This window comes from Gouania willdenowi, chromosome 6, assembly GCF_900634775.1.
Source record: "Gouania willdenowi chromosome 6, fGouWil2.1, whole genome shotgun sequence".
Taxonomy (NCBI): Eukaryota; Metazoa; Chordata; class Actinopteri; order Blenniiformes; family Gobiesocidae; genus Gouania; species Gouania willdenowi.
The window spans coordinates 22,890,153-22,913,525 of NC_041049.1; the positions used below are offsets into that span (position 1 = coordinate 22,890,153).

The window sequence follows — 23,373 nt, forward strand, 5'->3', positions numbered from 1 at the left end:
AATACCCCTTGCTCCGGTCGTTAAAACCCAATGCAGAGGGCATAGCACAAAGACGCATGGGTAGAAAGGAGAGTGAATCTATGAATTTGAGATGATTCTCGGGTTCCTCGAAGCATAACAGTTTGCAACCTGTCATAAGAATCTGCTGAGGTGATACACCCTCCTTCAGTATACCTTTGAAAACCAGGTAACTGTCAAAGCCTCTAGCATTGTGCGCTATGAAGACGCAACCCTTGTATCTTTTGCTCCTAAAGTGTGAGATGAAGTTTTTTACACAATCAGGACTGTAAAATTCTTTCTCTTCACCTTTCTGTGTTTTTGCAAAAACTAGAAATGGTTTGTGTTCGTTGTTTTCATCCGCAAAAGTTTCAAAATCATAAAAAATCAAATATGATTTATCAATGCTCGGAGCTAAAGGATCGATGTAGCACAGGTGATCACCGCCCGGATTTTTCTCGCCGCAAATGTTGCATTTTGAGCTCGGACACTTATGCACATCCCCCTTTGTACCTATTTTGTAAATTAGATGACATTGTCTGCATTTTTTTATCGCACCGCATTTGCTTTTCACCCTCGGTGGATAGACCATTTTGTGTCTGTTGTAACATGACACTGAACGACACGTCCTGTTACAATTGGGACAAATTAAGGACCTCACTTCTTCGGTCGGACACACTCGATCTTCACACACGCCGCAGTAACCGATGCAGCGATGGCTATCATTATGAGGCTTGTAACAAAAATCACAAATGAATCTCACACCCACAAAGGCTTTGAGATCCTTTATCCCGTAGTAGTGGTTTTGTAGCAAAAACAGAAACAGTGGCCTGGAACGATCTGAGAATTTTGTCTCAAAATGCGTCCTGGGGTCTTTGAAAAATACGATAATTTTCCGACATAGAATTTTCTCAAATTTTTCAACGTCGTTCAGAGTGACGGGTGTCTGATCGCTCAAACCGGCCATGTGTTGCATATTCTTACCGATACTCTCACACTCTTTATCTGTGAGGTCGGGGTGTATGACATGAGCTAAGCTAATGGCAAAGCATAGTTTCTTTTAGCAGGCTGCCCGAGCAAGTCGCTTAAGACACTTCAGCTGGTTCAAAATGCTGCAGCACGTGTACTGACTAAAACTAGGAGAAGAGATCACATTACTCCTGTATTAGCCTCTCTGCATTGGCTTCCCATAAAATATAGAATAGAATTCAAGATTCTTCTTCTCACTTATAAAGCCCTAAATGGACAGGCACCAGTCTATCTCAAGGAGCTTGTAGTGCCATACAATCCCCCCAGAACACTACGCTCTCAAAATGCTGGACTACTCGTTGTTCCATTCATCTCTAAAAGTAGTATAGGAGGAAGAGCTTTCAGTTTTCAGGCCCCACTTCTCTGGAACCATCTACCAACCACGGTTCGGGGGGCAGACACCCTCTCTACCTTTAAGGTTAGGCTCAAAACATTCCTCTTTGATAAAGCTTTTAGTTAGGAACCAGCTCATAGCTCATAATTAAGATGCAATAGGCATAGACTGCCGGGGGGGGGGGGGTCTGGCATGCTCGGTTGGAGAGAGGTTGGAGAGGGCGTTAAGAGAGAGGTCATTTAGGTTAGAGAGGGACCGGAGAGGGTCCCATTCCTCTCTCTAACACTCCCTCTATGTCTGCTTCTTCCCTTGTGTGTTTGCTCCTGTACTCCTTCTGGCTTTTGTCTTGCAGGTCCGTGGGATCCTCAGTGTGGAGTTACAGAGACTCAGCGGCTCTGTCTCCACCCTTTTCTCTGCACACACCTAACACAGCATAACGTGGATGGCTGTTCATCATAGGAATGGGATCCACACAAGGTTCCTGCTGCTTAACAGAAGGTTTTCCTTGCCGCCATGATGAATTCATGTTGGGTGTGGGATACATATGTATGTGTATATACGTATATATGCATATGTGTGTATCCATAAAATGAAGAGTCCGTCCCTAAGACTGCTCTACTGTAAAGTGCCTTGAGATACCATTGGTTATGATTTGGCGCTATACAAATAAAGATTGATTGATTCATTGATTGATAGTTGATCTGGCCGATTGTCAACAATGTATAAGAAACGTCTTTTTTTGTTTAGGATTTCACAGTCTAAAAGTTTCTCAAGTTTGCGCTTCGCGCCCCCACGTGGGTTTCTGGTTACCCGACAATGTTACCGTTTGACTGCATTAAACGATCGAGCAAATCTTCAAAAGCGGGTTGAATGTTATCTCGGTGATCATCCACGGTGATTGTAACATGTTTGTGTACATTTTCACTAGATAATTGAAATTGTACAACATCACTACGCAAAGCGTGTGATCTCGTCTCGTTGGCCAGATCCTGAATAATCCCCATCACATCACGATAAAATGTCGCAATACTTGGGACTTCGCCTAGGTTAGGAATCGTAATTGTTCGTCTCAATCTGAGCGTGTTAAAACGTTCGTGCCTAATTTCTGCCGAATTACCGTCCGTATTAACCCTCTCAATGTGTTCATGTTCGGGGTTAGTTGTGTGGCCACCCCCCACCGACCCTCCTCCTCTCTGCGGCTGCATTTCTACATCTGTGTGTACGCAGCTCTGCAGAAGCTCTGTGGAGCTCTGGAGAGGCGTATTTATGTCTGTGTATGAGGGATAAGGTGATGGAGGGAGATGCGTAGGTGAATTGCTCTGCATTGAGTGTGTAGGTGAGTTCCGAATGTTTTGTATTGCTCTTTCTATCCTGCTAAGCATGTCGTGAGTTGGTGAGTTTTGTGGGGAACCCGCTATAGAGCCATCGTTGTCAATTTGTAAGAAATCATTTTGCGGAGTAGGGGGTGGTGAGATGGCTTCTAGTAGTTGAATTAATGTGTGTATGTTTGCTGCTGAATGATACGGCAATGTTTCATCGAGGTTTTGTAACGCTATTTGTAGCCGGCTTAATAGATCGCGATTTGGTGACCTAAGTGGGCTTTTCCTAAAGGAGTCTTCTGTGTCTTCATTGAGTACAAATTCATTTTGCGGTGAAAGTGGTGGTAGAGAAATGTTATCCAAAAACTCCAATACAGCTTCTATGTTGGGTTAATTGAAACGGTGAACTTTGACCTACACCTGGGGACTGGGTAACTAAGACCTCGTCTAAGTGAAACCTATTTTGTAAATCCAACAGATCTGTAATGCTACTTAATTGGTCTGCAGTAGATAATATCTCATCAGAAGCTAAACACTCATTTTCGTTTTCATCCATATCTAAAGAGAAATTCCATACATAGTATGTCGTTAATCGTTTATTTGTACGCTATGAAACAGAAAAAAATTCTGCAGCTGGTTAGATAACATTATTGCTGTTTTTCACACACATTTTTGAAGACTGAAATCAGATCTCCTACGACGGTACAAAGCGCTTGCAGAGGAATGGGGTATTGCACTTGATGTTGTTGTTGTTGTGCGCGATTTCTTACTCTGCGCTGTTGACGCAATCTATTCGTCGCCTGAGGCTGGCTTTGATCCACGGCTTCCGTTGTCTGTGGTTGTTTCTGGTGGTTCTCATTCACCCTTTCGTTGGATTCTGTAAATATAGAAAAAAAAGAAAGGTCACACGATATTGTCAAATGTATACCTTAACACATTACTGTTATTAACACACAATTATTATTATAACATACCGTTAAACAATCTTTTGACTATGGTTGATCTTTTCTGGTGAATCTTGCGTTGACGCGGAGGTCTCACAGGTGCTCTTTGGAGCTGAAGCAATGCATCACTTCGAGGTGTAGTTTGTCTCGGGCTTGATGGTTGTTTTCTGGGCTTTGGAGTTGATGTCGCAATTGAGTGGATTTCAGCTTGTGTGACGTTGCGTCTTGTTGCAGGCAAAGTTTGTGGCTTCACGTTGATTGCTGTAAAAAAAAAAAATAAATAAAAATATTAACAATATTTTCTAGCCACACCAAAATCATAATAAAACAATTTACCCTGCATTTCAGCACATATACCTTTCTTCCTTTTCAGACGATTCACACCAGAAACTGCTTTAGATCGAGGGTGAGTTGGTACAAATTGCATCGGTGATTCCAAATATCCGGAGAAAACTGCCGGGTTCTGATTATTGATCGAAATAGAACGTGAGGCCGCTTCTGCTTCTTCAATCTCGGTTATAGCATTGCTGAGGCTGTTGTCCGAAACTTCATGTAATAATTCAGCCCTGGCAGTGAAATCTGTGAAAACAAATAAACGAATTACAAACAAAAATACACATCATTCATGCTTACTGAAAACAATTTAGAAAAAAGAAAAATAATTAATATTTACCGATATCAGTCTGCGTTAATTGTATATCCTGAAGTTCTTGAGCGGTCACTAAAAGCAAGAAGTGAATAGATTTAAACAAATGTTAACAAATGTTAACAATCAAAAAACAATAATAATCGTTACTCACCGGGGTAGATGTGTTTGTCCCTTGCGTGAACTCTGGCTTTTAAAAAAATAATAATGATACGTTGAAAATGTGAAAGCGCAGTTTTGTAATGCAGATGTTTAAAATTGTACAAACACATTACCAGCCATTCTAGTTCTGTTTCAATCTGACCTCGGTGTTTTGCGGTGTGATGCTCGTCTCTCTCGTCAGCAAAGTGATGGTCCTAATGCCGTTTCACTCTCGTATTTATCCTAAATCATGACCATAGTGTGTGAGTGTGTGCGTGTGTGTGTGTGTGCGTGTGTGTGTGTGTGCGTGTGTGTGTGTATGTGTGTGTGTGTGCGCGTGTGTGTGCGTGTGTGTGTGTGTGTGCGTGTGGCATAGGCATAGAAAAGGTCATGAGGGAGATCAAGGTAGGTGAAGGAATGTTTTTCCTTCGTAATTCATAGACCACGAACTCATTAACTTAAAGTGAGCCTTGAGATCATTCCAGACTTTAACACCATAAACAGAAACATACCTTTATCATTTGTTCTAAATGTACTTTGTATTAAGGACTTTAACTGATTGCTTTTGAATTTCTTCAAATCAAACATGCAAATAAAGACAAGTTACATGTAACTAAAACATTTCTAAACCACGAGCTACTTCAAAGGGCTACCAGTTTAATACACACTGCTTCAATTTTCCAGTTTTACTTTAATTAGAGGGAAAGATAATTAAGGAAGACTTTTTCATTTTTGAAAATAAACACTTTGACAGGGAGTTATCGCGTTCCCACTATACCTGCCATCAACTGCTCTTTACCATGTTTTTGGATTGTAACAATTATGTAAGATTTATAAACTCCACCTTCTTATTTAATTTTATTGCCTTAAACACCAAATCTGCAGCATCTTTAATGAAATCCTATATGTGATACGTCTGTCCCGGCAGTGTTTCAGTGAAAATAAACCGTGAAAAGTGGTTAATTTATTTGTTTATGTAATGCTTATCGTGTCCAATTTAACTCTAACTTAAATTAAATGTAGATCAAATACAATTATTGTGCAACCTGCAGCCATCTGGCTGAAATATTTATAATTTCACTAAACCATGATTTGTTTTTATCTAAGCGAGTTTTTACCAGAACAAGTGGATGTGTGCCGCTATTTCTGTTCACATCTGTTGTTTTTACGCAAATTATGTTCAGGCATCGCTGCGGGCTGCTAAAGGGTCTTGACAGTGGACCAAACGGGAAACGGAACATTTTTGTACACCCTGTAGTGTTTGGTGACTGATGTAAAGTTTAATAGGTAATGCGTTGATGAAGAAGAAGTGAGTTTGGCTCAATGCGAACATGTTTAACTAGTTGTTTGTCTGTAATAAACCTCACGGATAGAGCATCATTTATCTGTTTAATAGATGTTTATCACCAGAACTGACGCTGACGCTGTCGTGTCACTTTCGATTAGTCTCAATATTAACTTAAGTTTTCTGCATTATTATTATTAACACCATCATAATTTACCATTCTAATGCTTAAAATACTCCAAGAACACGCAAATATAAAATTAATCTTGCTTAAGTAAATACCGTTCGATCTGTACACGTCACACTGGTCCGGTCCGGGATTAGTAGCAGAATCTAAACACACGGACCTCCGCACGGACACATGGCTATTAGAAATCAGAACATCAAACCCCGGAAATGGAGTAAATGTGTCCATACCGTCTGTAATATTACCAAGTTTACCAAAGAGCAACTATTTATTCCTAGTTATTGTTTCCAGAGTTTTATTGCCTTTATTTGCCGGTTATTAGTTCCTTAACGCTCCACTGATCAGACAGAAACAGAATAATTCAGACAACCTGTCGTTATAAAAATACAATCAAAATAAAGGTGACGATGTGTCTATGTTATAACCATCAATGTTTGTTGTGTGTTGTTGTAATATACGTAAACCGGATAAAGCAAAACATTCCAGCTCTCCCACACACACACATTGCATTTACACACACACACATACCGCCCCCCTTGGAACCTCAGCAGCTGCAAAGGATGAGAAAATACAGCAGCAGCCACAAGGCAAAACTGTGGTCGGCGGTACAAAACCGGGTCCGTCTTAAAAACATTGTTATTCGTGAATAAATCATGATATTATAATCAAAACATATTTATCATCATATTAGGTATGTATTCTGCGTAAAAGTATATTCTAAAAAGCTCATTCTTCTTACAAACATCCCTTGAATTTTGCTTTATTTGTAGTCTCCCTATGATGGCTCCGAGATATCATTATTTATTTATTTACTTTTTCATCTCCATCAAAGTCCCATAGATGTTATAGGCTCATTTTCTTTATATTAGTAACCGACAAATGCTCATCAGTGTCAATCACCCTTAAAGAGACGAACGTTGTCTCTCTCTCTCTCATTCAAAAAATCTTTATTTTAACATTTAACTGTTTAAACATGACATAACGTTAACAAGTGATGAAGCGGATCAGGATCTCTTATACATATGTTTTGGACACGCAAGTGCCTGGAGCATTATTGGCTATCTGTTCTGGACATAATCACAAAAGTAGTGGGGACTGAGTACCCAACCAACCCCAGATTGTTATAGCTGGGGAACTGCTAAGTTTTGTCACATAACCTATACTCATTTTGTCAGACTAACCCTTATAGCAGCTAATAAATGCATAGGCATTTGCCGGAAAAGTGAGGAGCCACTATCCCTGTAGATTAAAACAGTGGTTTTCAACCTTTCTTATTATGTGTACCCCTTGAGCTTTCAGGCATTATCTTCTTATTTAACACAAATTAAACATAAAGTTATGTTGCCTTCAAGGCAATAAATATAAGAAATAATATTATATTAAAGAAAAATAATAGTTGAAATTAGAAAGAAATAAGAATAACAAGTAATATAAATACATAAGTACAAAACAAATAATTAACCCGCCTGTGTTATAAGTTTTATGACATTTACCACAAAAGGAGCTTCTTTGAATATGTCCCCTTCAAACAGGCATTTAAACTTTATTGACGGACATGGACATGCTCGCTAGTATGAAGCAGATGCTATTAAAAAACAAACGCACCAACTAAACTCCCTGTGCGTTCTCCAATTTCATCCAACAGGTAATATTTGAAAAGGTCATGAGAGGGGTTCGTGGGTAAGAGAAGGAATGTTTTTGAAGTCAGACCAAATCGGATAATGATGAAGCACATGCAGGTGGAAAAACAAACGCATCAACTAAACTAAGACTGCTTTTTTTTGGCGGGACGGTTGAAATTGTGTGTGTGTGTGTGTGTGTGTGTGTGTGTGTGTGTGTGTGTGTGTGTGTGGTGTGTGTGTGTGTGTGTGTGTGTGTGTGTGTGTGTGTGTGTGTGTGTGTGTGTGTGTGTGTGTGTGTGTGTGTGTGTGTGTGTGTGTGTGTGTGTGTGTGTGTGTGTGTGTGTGTGTGTTTGTGTTTGTGTGTTACGAGTTTAAAGTTCAGAGTCTGTATGTTCAAAGCACTCTTCTGCATAGTGATGGCCAGGCATGGTCATATTACTGACACAGCTGCTGCAAGCAGCTATGAATGGTAAGATTTGGAAAAGTACTCAACTTTTGCTTTTTTGCATCTTCTTTTCAAAGCAAAACACTTTTATTTTATGCCGTCTGAACTCAGGGGTTGTGTTGGATTGTGCATTGAATAATACAAGAATTATTCCTCACACCGGTTTGATTGTTATGATTTCTACATAAAGCTGCAGTAATAACCCCGTTGTTACGTTAATCAAATAAAAGTACTTTTTTTTAAAAAGGTTTTTTTTATTTGGTGAGAAATATTGTGCATTTATACCTTTGTTTTTCTTTAAAAAGGTTCATTGAGGGGCTGGTGAATTAATGCTGAAAGTACGAGACTATATTATGAGACTACTATATTAGAAAAAAAAGAATAGCTACCTTTTAGTTTGAAAGGTTTAACAAACAAAACTCTTCTACAAAGCATTTCATGGTTGTGTGTGTGTGTGCGCGCGCGTGCGTGCGTGCGTGTGTGTTACGAGTTTAAAGTTCAGAGTCTGTATGTTCAAAGCACTCTTCTGCATAGTGATGGCCAGGCATGGTCATATTACTGACACAGCTGCTGCAAGCAGCTATGAATGGTAAGATTTGGAAAAGTACTCAACTTTTGCTTTTTTGCATCTTCTTTTCAAAGCAAAACACTTTTATTTTATGCCGTCTGAACTCAGGGGTTGTGTTGGATTGTGCATTGAATAATACAAGAATTATTCCTCACACCGGTTTGATTGTTATGATTTCTACATAAAGCTGCAGTAATAACCTCGTTGTTACGTTAATCAAATAAAAGTACTTTTTTTTGAAAAGGTTTTTTTTATTTGGTGAGAAATATTGTGCATTTATACCTTTGTTTTTCTTTAAAAAGGTTCATTGAGGGGCTGGTGAATTAATGCTGAAAGTACGAGACTATATTATGAGACTACTATATTAGAAAAAAAAGAATAGCTACCTTTTAGTTTGAAAGGTTTAACAAACAAAACTCTTCTACAAAGCATTTCATGGTTGTGTGTGTGTGTGTGTGTGTGTGTGTGCGTGCGTGCGTGTGTGTGTGTGAGAATTTTTTTTTTTTTTTTTTTTTTGGCGGGTGCTATAAGGCGGGACTTCCGGTTTGGGAAGGCGGGACTTCCGGTTAGGGGCGGGACAAAGGGCGTGACGTCACACCTGTCAAAAGTTTGACGAGTTGTGGTTCCTTTCTCTCTCTCTTGTATCAGTGTCACACCACCACCATATCTTGATGCCATAGTTGGGAGGCTTAGACAAAATGTACTGTAGAAATCCACACCCCCACAAAAAGCCACACAAAGATCCGTCAAGGTATAAAGTATATAGTACTCTACAATGGTATAATGCACTTCAGTGTCTGAGTAGCTGTGTAGCGTGCACGTCTACCATTGTTAGCCAACGTCTACCATTGTTACCATTGATAGCCAATGAGGTGTATTGACTGTTTCACATGAGATAGGAATTAAATCATCTAAATTAAACTTTGGCTGAGATACTGCACTAGCCTCAGCATGGGAGACAGAAGGTTGTCTCTCTCTGTGAAGTGTAAATGTGGACCAAGGGGGGACACTTTCCCCTTCCTGGCCAAGCAAAGGAACAGTAGGATCAAAGAACAGGTTCGTTCCTGTTATCACCTCTTTGTTACATTAAACAATCAATCAATGTTTACTTGCTAAGTTTTCAAACTCTGGGCTCCGAACCCATGCGGAGCCCAGGGGATTTTACTACCCCCAAAGGTGACTCAGGATGTTGGAAGAATATCAGCTGTTTGTTTCCCCCTCAAAATGAGATCAAAGAATATGTATTTGTTTGAAAGTATTCATTCTATGCAATATACCTCTTCACTTCAAGCTGAGTATAAGATGTCAACAGATGGCTTTAGACATAGGGGGTTTGTGACCCCTGCCGTTATCTCTGTAACTCGACTGTTGGATGTTGATTAACTTGTGAATCCTGAAAGTTTCTTGTTCCCAGGTTGATACTTCCTCCATTTGTTGAGGTGTGAAAGTTTGTGGCTTTCTTTCTTTGTTCTAAGGCTAAAGCCTTAGACTCCTCCCGTTGGTTTCCAGTTTCCTGTCATATCATATATGCCTTTCTTGGCTAAGATTCTTCAGAGTAAATTTGACCCCGGCTGCTCTCACAGGGCTTCTGCCTCAGCCCTGTTCTTTTGATTCTGCTTGTGTTAATAAACTTTGTGTTATTATGCAAGCCAGTTTCTACGATCCTTTTTTTCCACACTACATCTTTTTCATCGTTCACATCTCCACCTGGGGAAACCACGACACCAACATTCACTCCGAAATAACATAACACAAACACAAAGATCAACAAAATATTTGGTTAGGGTCCAATCAGACAATTACATTGTCTGTTTAACAGAGTTAAACAGACATGTTTCCTGAGGGGCAAATTTTACTAGACAAAAAAAAAAAAAAAAAAAAAAAATTGTGTGATGTACATGCTGTGAATGTTAGAAAACTGATGGGATCCAACTGGAGCAATTGAATCAGAGAGGTGCTTCTCAACTTTAATAAAAAGCTTTCCTTAGCAATACAAGATCACCTCAATGCTCTGGCTATGCTCTCAACAGAGAGAAAGAAACTACATCAGACAATCCTGTTATCAACACCAGAGGCATTGAGAAATTTGTCACTCAGAAAGACAGACAAGCAAAGTTCCTGTACAAACAAGAAAAGTCATTTATCCACTCACTCATATTATACAATTATCTTAGAAATACAAACGTACCCTTCTTTTCCTTACTCACTCACAAACTGTTGATTTGTATAGATTCAGCTGATTAAACCCTTTGATTGTTGTATTTGTTGCCATTCCTTTTTAAAGCACAACATGGAGCATTATACAATTGAGATAAACTATCACTGTTAAATTGTAGTTTTCTTCTGACTGTTAAAATGAATTCCTATACTGGACTAGGGAGAGAAACGGCGTCTGCCACTTCCCAAGCAAAGATTGTGATAAACGAATCATGAGAATGTGCACACTGGTGCGCTAACTCTGAACCTGGCGCATGGACACTTTGGAGACGTGGGAAAATGACGATGCCAATGGTGAATTTGAAGCAATTAATATTAATCTTATACATTTAATGTGCTCACATATCAGAGTTATAGATCCACATAATCATACCCAAGCCTCCTCTGTTATTTATGTAAAAAGTGAGACATCAGGTCATGTATTTAAATGCTCATATTAGGGTTCTGAGTGAAAACGAATGCTTGAACTGGTCCGTAGTCTTGTTTCCGGCAGCTGAGCTGAGCAGCAGCAAAATTCATAGCTGAGCATGTAGCAAAAATTATTTACTAAACAGGAACTACTACTTCTGAGAAATACACAATACTTCATTTCACACCAAAGTCTGTCATTTAACATCTGATTCTGGCACTGAGGTAATCATCTACTCCTTTTTTTATTGTTGGCTCAACTGGAAAGCTAAGTAGCCAGCTAACTAGCTACACGTAGCAAGCTAACGAGGAGAAGAATGGCTCTTTTTCCAACAGACTACAGCAGCCTTCTACAAAAGATTACTGAACTGGAGACGACAGTGCGAGGAATACAAGTAAACATAGAGGTAAATAGACTCTGTGGATATGGGAATGAAACGAATGTGCTGCTGTTTCAAAAGAGCGGAGAGGATAAAGCTAACTCACTACCAGCCGGGGCAGACAAAGCCATCAGAGCTAAGGAGGATCCTGTTCCCGTCTTTAAGCCAACAGGTCCCTGAATCACTCTCGGAGCTAAGCCTAAGAGAAAGTCATGTCCCCCTTCAAAGGCTAACAGGTCGAGCAAAGCGTCCTGATATCAGTAATGAAACGGACTGGCCTGCACTCCCTTCCCAGACTGCAGCCGAGACTTTAATTCCCTTGTTTGCTCAGACACAGATGTGGACATCTGTTAAAGGCAGAAGTATCACCAAATCACAAACCCAGTTTTATGTAGAACTAGACAATCGATTTGCCCCACTGCCTAATGACAAAGGATCCTGCTCTAATGAGGGCAATACACAACCTTCTGGAACTGAGGACTGAAAGCGCTTCAGGAAAACAAAAGCTACATGGTAAGCCAAAGCTTTAACCTCACACACTGATAGTGGGAGACGTTTCTGTTAAAGATGCTCAGAAGACATCCAGCAGCAATGTGAAAGTAAATGCTTAACTAATGACAGTATCAGACCTGGCTGACAAAATCTTGCATATTGAGGTGGATGTTGTGATTCATTTTGGATTAAATGATTTAGCCAAGGAGGAGTCCGAGGTGTTGAAGCAGAAGTTCACCCATCTGTTAAAAACTGTGAGCTGTTTGCAGCTTAAAGTGTTCATCAGTGGCCCGATACCTCGAGTCCGCAAAGGAGATCTGAAATTTTTAAGGATTTACTCTCTGAATACATTTTTGTCTTTGGCTTGTGGGGCCTCAGGATCTCGTCACAGTAATTCTGTGCATTAAAAATGCCATCTTTAAAATGCACCTTTGTTTGTTGTCAATAACATACACCTGCCCATACCATAACTCCACCGTGGCGATCCATAACGTGGACCGCTCACTGACACACGCAAACTGTCTGCCATCTGCCCTGAAGAGTGAAATCGGGATTCTCTCCAACGTGCCAGATGCTATCGAATGTGAGCATTTGCCCACTCAAGTCGGTAACGACGACAAACTGCAGTCAGGTCGAGACCCCAATGAGGATGACAAGCAAGCAGATGAGCTTCCCTGAGGCGGTTTCTGACACTTAGTGCAGAAATTATTTGGTTATGCAAACCGATTGTTGCAGCAGCTGTCCAGGTAGGTGGTCTCAGACGATCATGGAGGTGAACATGCTGGACGTGGAGGTCTTGGGCTAATGTGGTTAGTGGTGGTCGGTGGTTGTGAGGCCAGTTGGATGTACTGCCAAATTCGCTGAAACGCCTTTGGGGACGGCTTAAGGTAGAGAAATAAACATTTAATTCACGGGCAACAGCTCTGGTGGACATTCCTGCTGTCAGCATGCCAACTGAACGCTCCCTCAGGACTTATGACATTTGTGGCATTGTGCTGTGTGATTAAACTGAACATTTTTAGAGTGGCCTTATATTATGGCCAACTTATGGCACACCTGTGCAAAAATCATGCTGTCTAATCAGCATCTTGATATACCACACCTGTGAGGTGGGATGGATTATCTCTGCAAAGGAGAAGTGCTCACTAACACAGATTTAAACAGATTTGTGAACAATATTTGTGAGAAATAGGTATTTTGTGTATATAGAAAATGTTTAAGATCTTTGAGTTCAGCTCATAAAAAATGGAAGCAAAAACAAAAGTGTTACGTTTAAATTTTTGTCCAGTGTATTTTACTTCAGTCACACTGCTATCAGTCCTGATAAAGACAAAGGACAACATGTACCATTGGAGAACAATACAACAAGGACAAAACATGGCGTCGATGTGCTTCCATCAAGAAATCAAAATTGCCAAAAGAAAGAAATCAACCCACCCCCCACATCTCAAGACCCATTTGCTTCACCCCAAAATTCACCTACTTCCACCTAATTCAGTTTCTCTCCTACTCCTGCCTTCTTGGATTGAGCTGGTACTTGCTAGCACAAGATTGACATCCCACCCTTTTTTTTTTTTTTTTTTTTTACGTCACCATGATTCCATCTTCTCTCCCCGAAAAAAAACAATCAGCACCACCCATCCCTCCTTGACAATACCAGGCCCAGGAACCGTCTTCTCCTCAGGCTGATAAGAGCATGATCCAAACAGCCAGCTGTGTTCAGCTTTGAGCGACATATCTCTGATGTGTGCTGGTTCCGGACTGCAAGATATATTTTTGTAGGAACAACCAGAAAAGGTCAGGGCCTTACGGAGTTAATGCAGCTTCTTTAATTCCTGTGGTGACAGGTAACAGGTAAAATTGTTCAATTACAGAGAAACAAAAAGCTTAATAGAGAAAATGATTTGATTACTATAACATTTCATATAAAGTGTCCACCAGTGTCTCCAGTAAAGCTCTTCTTAACGTTAGATCTCTTGTAAACAAATTACTAATAATTATATTATTTTGACACATCACTTGGACTTTTTACTTCTTAATAAAACGTGGTTAAATGATGGTATCAGCAGTGTTGGGACTAACGCGTTATTAAGTAATGCTTTACAGTAATTATGATACTTTTGTGGTAACGAGTACTGTAATAATTACTTTGTCAAAATCATTAACGCATTTATCATTACTGTGATTTGAACAGGCTAGTTACTTGTTGCTTCACGTGTATAATTCAGTGTAGCAGCACTAAGGTGTCTGCAGGCAAATCCCCTCCACTGGAGTGCACTCGTCGATCAGCATCTGACAGGTACACGCACCCCAGGTCTGCTCCAGCTGTCTTCAATTTAAACATAATTTTTTTAATAAATGTTCGTGTGAAAGGGTTTTTTCATTAGAATGAGTTGGACGCCACTGCTGCTTTGCTTCACGTCGCTGCTTTGCTTGCCTGCACCATTTACCTGTGGAACCGTGTGTGAGTCCATCTGCCCTTTTTCGTAATCCTGTGCTGTGGGACTGGCCTTCCCGTGATTCGTTTCCCGATCCTGCCTCCCCCGACTCGCAGCAAGGCCTTGACTCACCTCTTAAAGTAGTAACCAATCATCTCATGGTTAATCTCTCAACCGCTGCCTCTCGGATTATTTTACGGTACCTCGGTACGGTCAGACTAACGAACCCGGAACTCAACCTTACTGTTTACTTGATTAATTTCTCCACGACTGTGTCCTGTATTTCACCAACACGGAGTGGTTCAAAAATGTGAACTATAAAGCCATCTCTCTCTACATTTTTTCCCGTCACACAACAGAAAATGTCATTTGCCGTTAATGCTTGTCAGATGCACTGTATGTCCAAAGTATATTTCGTTTCTGTAGTGATGAGGAAAGCTGTTGATTCCATACTAGGTATCAGAAATTTTGACTGGTTATTGACGAGCTGTTACCTGTCTTTCTTTGATACACTGTGATGGAAGAAGATCCAACAGCCAGAATAGGAGTTTTCATGTTAATTTTGCTGAAAGATACAAAATTTAAATATTTCAATTGGCAATCAAATTATTACAAAACCACAAAACTTAGGAACAGCATTCTATAGCAGCTGTGAAACTGTTATTAAGCGCTTTTCATACATAAAAATGCAACTCAAAGTGCTTTACAGGGTTAAACGGTAATGCTGCATGCAACACAATGGCTGCTCTGTAAAACTCCTTTAGATGGTTTTAATATATGTGACATGCCACAAGAAAAGTAGCAACAAGTCGGCCTCAGCCAAGCTAAGAAATCACTCAAAAACCTTTATTAAAATTAGGATTTCTTTTTTTTGCATAGGGAAACTAGTGTACCCTTGCAATAGCAGCCACACAAAGTAATGCAGCTTTTGTTACTATCCCCCACCTGGCTGCTCAGGTAGGTGAGAAAAACTTAGACCTGATTCTTCACTGATCTACTTTGGAGACTGCTAATATTCAAATTGACATAACTTCATTAAATATTCTTTGATTCCCACAGGTACAGTATAACATTATTGGAAGCTTAACCACCCTTTCAAAACACCCCATGGCCGACTTGTTAATAGTTTTTCTCGTGGTGCCCCACGTGTACACATTCATGTTAAAATTAACTCTTTGGTTCAAAGCCAAAGCAGTTGAAATTGGTTTCCTTGAAAGCAAAGTGGTATTAAATAAAGATATGTGAATTGCCAAGGCATAATAAACAGGTTGAACTCACTCTTGGAAAAGCCGTTTGTCTTCCTTTTGGAGGTTTAGTACAAACACCCCATTGTCGTGATTGATTCTGTTAGTACAATTAAGTTTTGTGTTTTTAGGCTTCAGGCAGAACCATGGTTCACCTGTGTGAACATCAGTGAAGTCGCACACTGGACGCTTTGAAGGACGCAGGCAAATGTTGCACTCGGTTTTTTCGCTAACCGAGCCTGAGCGAAAAATGCTTCTGAAATTGACCCTGTCAGGTTCTTCACTGTTCAGCCTTTGCAGCACTGTGACAGCCTCACTGGGATGAACCAGAGTCACCTGATAATACAGAGATTCAGAGGTTTTATTTTTTGTTCAACTAATATTTCTTAAAATATAATTCTTATATATAAACTTCATTCTTGAATTTACTGCTTTATGGACAAGCTGCAACCTGAAGTTACATGATGGGATAGGTCAATGATGCTAGGCTATTAGGCTTATTTAGGATGAATTGAATGTGCTATGTGCTAAGATCCTAAAAGAAAACAACATGGTGTCAGAGTGAACATCAAGAATGACACACTTTACACTACCACTGAACTTAAGTCTGCAATGAAATTGCATGGAGAACTGGAGAACATGCGTAACGCGTTTGAGCTAGGCAGTTGACTGCGGCTACAATAGCGGCATATGAAGACTTCTTTAAAGGAACCTGGATTGTGAATGAATACATTAGGCAATAGTTCAGTTTGAGTGTGTGTATTAACAGAAATATTTATTTGGAGTGTGTTCTCAATCTGCCTTGTCTGTGTGATGTTAAGTGTTTTTTGCACTTTATTTTGATAGGCACGGAATGTGGTTCTAGATCCTGCAGAGTGTGCTCTCAATTCCTTTTGATTGTGAGTGTGACTGTTTCCATCTGAGCGGGAGGAACTTCATTTACCATGTTTCAGTGATGTTCTGATGACGTTGCCATAACTAAGCTCTAAATAAAAACTACTTCATTGAAAGAATGAACGTGCAACAGGTTATGGGCACAGGCACAGCACGGGAGGCCAATGGTAAAATGGTAAATGGACTAGATTTATATAGAGCTTTATCACCACATTGAAGCAGTCTCAAAGCGCTTTACATATTAGCTCATTCACCCAATCACTCTCACATTCACACACCAGTGGGACAGGACTGCCATGCAAGGCGCTAGTTGACCACTGGGAGCAACTTAGGGTTCAGTGTCTTGCCCAAGGACACTTCAACACATAGTCAGGTACTGGGATCGAACCCCCAACCTCTCGATCAGAGGACGACCCTCTACCCCTGGCAATGGCACAGACTGAATCTCTTTTTCTTTTTTTTTCTTTTTTATTGCTCTTTGTGCTCAAGCAGAAAAATTCACAATGCATGTCACATGGTCTACAATACACAATCTCTTTCATCCTTACTGACCGCCAGAGGCGGTGCTTAAAGCACTGGATGTTCCATCTTGCACATGCGCAGGTCGAGTAATTATATCAACAAAGATGGGTGATCCGGAGAGTCCATATCTACCGGTGTCGTCAGGTGATCTGTTCCTTCTATATTCTCACGATTGCTGATAACGATAGCAGGTCGGTTGTTTGCTATTCACAGCTTGTCGTTTGTAGCTTTGTAACCGTAAGGTTGTCGCCTCGAGTCTTCTCGTCCTTTAGAAGCTGCAACTCGCTGTTTTCCCTTTAAGTGGGGCTGAGACACCACAGTCTGCGGCAGGTGAGTGCACTGCTTCGACTTAGTGACCAGTTTACCAGGGGCTGCCTGAGGTGGTGAGTATCGCACACTTTATTGTCATCGGTGATTTGCCTTGTGATTGTGTGCTGGTTCAGACTCGGTAGCTCCGCAGCTACGCTGCTGTCTCTCTTCAGTGATTCAACAGCTAAGGTTAATCTGCTGTGTTGCTATGCTGCTTTGTTAGCACCGTTGTGGTTACTCTGACCAGTGGATTTGCTTGTGTGAGGCCAACGCGGGCCTCCCGGCACGTTGCTGCTAAGCAGCGGCCGGTGTTTTGAGTGTGCATGCTGAGCGGCTGCATTCACCTCGGCACTGCTCTCTCTCTCTCTCTCTCTCTCTCCCGCTAACGGCAGTGTGCACGCTGAGGTTTTGTCAGATGTTGCGCCAGTTAGATTCACTGGAGCAGTTTGATCACTCCAGGCCAGTGCACTCGCTGGCCTCTGAGTGAAGTTCCTTCATTGAAGCCACTGCAGCTCGGCAGTTATCAATATAACTATTATAATATAATTATTATTGATATATAATTAATATAATTATCAATATGATTATTATTTATATAATACTAATTTGTATAATTATTATTCATATATAATAATAATACAAATTAATAATATTAATTAATAGTAATGAAAAAGAATTGGAGAAGAATGGACTGCCATTTGTGTGTCTCCTGCATGCCCCCCTTCAGGCAGAGAACGGTCATATTCAGTGTCCTGCTTGCCTGGGCATTGGCCACCTAAGAGAGGGGGTGTCCGGTAACTGCAGTTTTATGCCTCATTCACTGCAACTCTCCAGGTTGGCTGAGGCTGTGGGCAAAATAGACCTGCCCTCTGCAGGTAGAGCCACCGGCATGCTAAGCGTGCAGGCACAGCGTCCTGCGATCCTCCAAGGCAAGGAAGGTTGATGCTCTGGCTAACAAGGTAGATGCTCAGCACCGAGTTTGTGCAGATTAAGGCCATCTTGCTTAACCTACAAAGCCCGGTGCGCTAGTCTTCGCAGCTAACCCTGTCGCAGGTCCATCTCCCACCTTCAGGAGGAGGATGGACTGTCCACGGCAGCATCACGAACTCCGACAGTTCCTTCGTTTTATGTTCATGAAAAAGGTTTATCAGTACAGGGTTCTGCCATTTGGGCTATCCCTGGCCCCTCAAATATGTACCCGGTGTGTGGCAGCAGCTCTGTCACCGTTACAGGCCAGCGGAGTTTCAATATTCCCCTATCTGGACGACTGGCTAGTCATCTCCCCGACTAAGGAGCAGGTGTTGAGGGACACTGCTGCTCTCATCACTCACGTGGGAAATCTAGGCTCTAAGGTAAATTATGCCAGGAGCAACCTTGTACCCAGTCAGGTTGTGAGGTACTTGGGGCTTGTGCTGGATTCCTCAGCAATGCGGGCCTCCCTCTCTCCAAAGCAAGTCACCGCCATCCTAAGCCTTCTATGGTGTTTCTAGCATGGCACCCTCTTGCAGTATGGCCTGGTCCTGCGACTCATGGGGATGTTGGCCTCGGCATCCATGGTCATAGCACAGAGGCTTCTAACACTGCGCCCGTTTCAGGTATGGATGAACAGCCTGCATTTAGACCGCAGCCACCACCGGCACAAGGTTGTCAGGGTGTCTGCCCAGTGTCTCCTTACCCTCCGACCCTGGAGGAGGGAATACTTAATGTCGGGTGTACCCATGGGGAGGGTACAAAGGAGAAGGATGCTTCTCTTATGGGTTGGGGTGCTGTGTGGCAGTCCAGGACTGTCAGGGGCCTGTGGAGTGCCCAGCAGAAGCAGCAGCACAAATGTCTTGTTTTTATTATGTTTTTTTTTTAAGATCAAGGTCAAAGGAAGCAGAAGACAGGTATAAGAAATATAAAAATAAATTAGTTTGGATTATAAAAAGACAAAAAACGAATACTATGGTGATCTTACTTGGTAAAAATAGAAATTATATGAATGCTACTGAATTTCTCTTGGAGATGAATAAAGTATCTATCTATCTATCTATCTATCTACTTGAGGAATAATAAATACTGTAATTAAAAATGTTAAAGTTAAAACAACTTTCCCAAATTATTTGACCAAAAATAATAGACAGTGCAGGTGAAAACCCAATAATGGATAATGTGAATAGTATTTTTCTTGATAAAGTAGAGAAAGAAGAAATACTGAATATTGTAAAAAGTTGTGCAAGAACAGGATCCACCGACTGTTTGGATTTGGACATGATATTAGTTAAAAGTATAATTGAAGTGATTATAGAACCATTTACACATATTTGCAATATATCATGCACAACTGGAATATTTCCTGAAAATATGAAAACAGCTAAAGATATGCCACTGTATAAAAATGGAGATAAACATTTATTCTCCAACTACAGACCAGTATCGGGCGACCGTGGCTCAGGTGGTAGAGGGTCATCTTCTGATCGAGAGGTTGGGGGTTCGATCCCAGTACCTGACTATGTGTCGAAGTGTCCTTGGGCAAGACACTGAACCATAAGTTGCTCCCAGTGGTCGACTAGCGCCTTGCATGGCAGTCCTGTCCCACTGGTGTGTGAATGTGAGAGTGAATGGGTGAATGAGCTGATATGTAAAGCGCTTTGAGACTGCTTCAGTGTAACCATGTCGGAAATAAACTGAATAAATAAATAAAAATAAATAAAATAAATAAAGCGCTATATAAATCAAGTCCATTTACCATTTATCCTTGTTAACTACAATTTTCAAAAATTCCAGAAAAAACATTTGTAGCCAGGTTGGACAAATCTTTAGAAAGATATCATATTTTAACTAGTAATCAGTATGGTTTCAGAACCAATCACTCCACGTCAATGGCATTAATGCATCAACTGCAATAGATGAAATACATTATTTTGTAAGCATTTTTGTTGACTATAAAAAGGCTTTTGATACCATAGATCATACAATACTTTTAAATAGAGTAAATATGATTTTAGAGGGGTGGCACATCAATGGATTTTAAGATACCTAGAAAATAGAAAGCAGTATGTGGAGATGAACAACGAAATCTGCATTATATAATCTAACGTGTGGTGTACCTCAAAGGTCAGTCATTGGGCAAAAATTATTTACTTTATACATCAATGATTTTGTTTGTGTATCTAAACTGCTAAAATGTATTCTCTTTGCAGATAATACTACTTTATTTTATTCTGGGGAAAATTTAACGCAGGTGTTGGAATTAGTTGAAAATGAATTTAAAAAAAATGATAAATAATAACAAATTGACACTAAATTTTGGAAAAACAAACCATGGTATTCAGTAACAAAAGGAAAAATATTGAATGTTCAGTTATTATAGATGATATTGAAATAAATAGAGTAAGGGAAACCACATTTTTGGTTATTTCCAGCTCAAATTCTCATCAAACATGAAAATATCAAAAACAATTGCTGTAATACATAAAGTAAAGGATCTATTGGATAACAAAGCACTGTACATGTTATATAACTGTCTGTTCCTTATCTGACCTATTGTGTAGAAGTCTGGGGAAATGCCTGTAAGACAAACATCCAGTCAGTCTTTATATTACAGATAAGAGCCATATGAATAATAAGCTGAAAACAATATGGACATCCAACAAACTCTATATTCCATCAGTTAAAACTGTTGAAGTTCAATGACATTGTAGAATATGTTATTTTGCAAATTATGCATAAAGTGCATAAAAAAAATCTTACCAGTAAATCTCCAGGTCAGATTGTAAAAAGAGTAAGTAAGTATAACTTAAAAGGAAAAAAAAAATATTTATGAAACCAAAGTTTAGGACAAAATTAAAGGAGCGTTGCATTTCTGTGAAAGGGGTCTCTTTATGGAACAATCTGAGCAAGGATTTAAGAGAATGTAAAGCAAATATAAGATTTAAACATCTAATTAAAACAAGTATATTATAAAAATATAATGAACTCCTCTAAAGTACCATAATGTTGTATTGTTTTTGTTTACCCTTTTTGCATGTATGTTTTTGTTCTATAGTGTTGTTTTCTGGTTAGTTTATTTTTGGTTTCTTATGACAGAAAAATTTGACATGAATGCGTGGCTATGCTTATTTTGTAATTATTTGTTGTTGTTTTCTCATGCTGTTGTAAACTGATTATTAGTACAAAGGGACAGATTACATAAGATTATTATTCTTTCTGCTCCCATTCATTCAGAAGTTTGTAAACCTTTATGTTATTAAATTGATTTTTTCTTTTTTAATGTCTGGAATAAATAAAAATACAAAAATACATATGACCAAACCTCATAGCCATTGTAGTGCTAATCAGAAAAGTAACAAAACTGTCAAAAAAAAAAAAAGTAATGCTCCAAACTACATGAGTGAGTAATTAAATTTAAAATATTATCTACAATTCGGCTGTCTTATTTTTAAATCTAAAATAATTGTTTACTTTCGAATCGAGTGGTCAGAGCTTAGCTTTCATGCGCGGCTCGACTGGAAATTTGTAGAGTTTTCCAGATGGAGTATTGAACGGATTGCGTTCAATACCGACTCTGGTGGACCAGCGTGTTAGTGAGCAATTACACGGACAATTACATGTATTAAACAATCGGAAACTTGTCGACAAAAGGCTGACCATAGCTGACGGTTTGAAATGATCAATTAACAGAGCTCCAGTCAAATGTTTGAGACGCTGCCGGTAGCATGCCACAGTCACAGTGGAGACTGAGTAGGAAGTGAACTTCGTGACCTAAAGGAAGTTTGGGTTCACAGTGGGCCCGTAAAATAAATAAATAAATGTGGGTTACTCATGGGTGCAACTCTATGAAGTTTCTCCATTGCCCGCAGAGTTTGACTTTTCTCTGTGGCAGAAGAAGCCATCAAAGTGAGTAACACATTTGTCTTTGTTTATTTTGGTTTTTTGCCCATTTTCAGAGTGATGCAAAAATTCAGAAAATTTTATGAGCCCTACGTGATGAGTTAGAACTGCGGGCCACTCTGTCATCGGACGTCCGGCCGGGCGGTCACTAATTTTTGTCCATCTTTATACTCTTTTTTTATTTAGTTTTATAATAAACCTTTTTTTATAAAATCATCAATGCCTCGCCTGGACTCCATCATTCAACCAGAGCAATAAATCATGTCTCCAAATGAGGTCAACCGCAAATTTGCCGTGACATTGTCATTGTCTGACAGTAAACCTCTGAGAAAAAGTAATCAACTCAAAGGAAGTGGGATAATTATGATATTAAGAACACTTTCTCAACGTTCTGTGAATGCCGACTGATCCATTTAATTTCTATGATTTTTAAGGTTGTTCAAAAGTACACACAGGTTCATTAAAACACAATGGAACAATTGACGCATCAGAAGACAATAAATTGTAGTCTCACCTCAACTTCAGCTTGTCCTTCCCAGACCAAAGGGAACACAGCAGTGTAGCTGCCATTGAGATGATCCACCACCTGCCCACTCACACCTGCTTGCAGATCTCGATTCTTTAGTGACGCGAGTAAGACGTCTCCTCCTGAGGTCTTGGGATAGCAGTAGTAGTCCTTTATTATGATGCTGACCTCCAGCTGATCCCCTATGTACCACTGTCCTGCTTCCCCCACCTTTGGGAGAATAGTGAAGTTGCTGCATAATGGATTACTGCTATTTTCAAAAGTATAATTAGATGTTATGGATGGAGTTTTTGGCCATGCAATGGATTTAAGTATCTTTTCTTCTTCAAGAGACTCTTTTGAAGAAATTGGTCGAAATGCACAAAAGCTCTGGTGGACTTGTGGGATGAAGGCAGGGTTAGCAGTCTTCTGAAACTGGAAACAGAGTTATACAGTGATAGACAAAGACATATTAGAAATAGAAGGCCCCTTTTGAGTACGCAGCTCACCGAGAGGCCGAGTTTTAGAAATTATATAAAGTGTGAATAGAAGGTGGGTTCTCGGAGGAGAGTGGG

General features: G+C 40.0%; 1 protein-coding gene across 1 annotated transcript in view; it reads right to left on the reverse strand.

The window, feature by feature from the left end:
* Positions 1–3,262: 3,262 nt before the first annotated feature.
* LOC114464395 (NXPE family member 3-like) overlaps positions 3,263–23,373 on the reverse strand; it is a 28,077-nt gene continuing 7,966 nt past the window's right edge. The window contains exons 4-11 of the mRNA XM_028448517.1: positions 22,808–23,233; positions 15,731–16,032; positions 14,947–15,017; positions 4,424–4,459; positions 4,297–4,344; positions 3,981–4,202; positions 3,654–3,884; positions 3,263–3,556 (exon numbers count right to left, since the gene is read on the reverse strand). Coding sequence (XP_028304318.1) covers positions 3,327–3,556; positions 3,654–3,884; positions 3,981–4,202; positions 4,297–4,344; positions 4,424–4,459; positions 14,947–15,017; positions 15,731–16,032; positions 22,808–23,233 — 1,566 coding nt within the window. The 3' untranslated portion in view covers positions 3,263–3,326. The remainder of the gene's footprint in view (positions 3,557–3,653; positions 3,885–3,980; positions 4,203–4,296; positions 4,345–4,423; positions 4,460–14,946; positions 15,018–15,730; positions 16,033–22,807; positions 23,234–23,373) is intronic.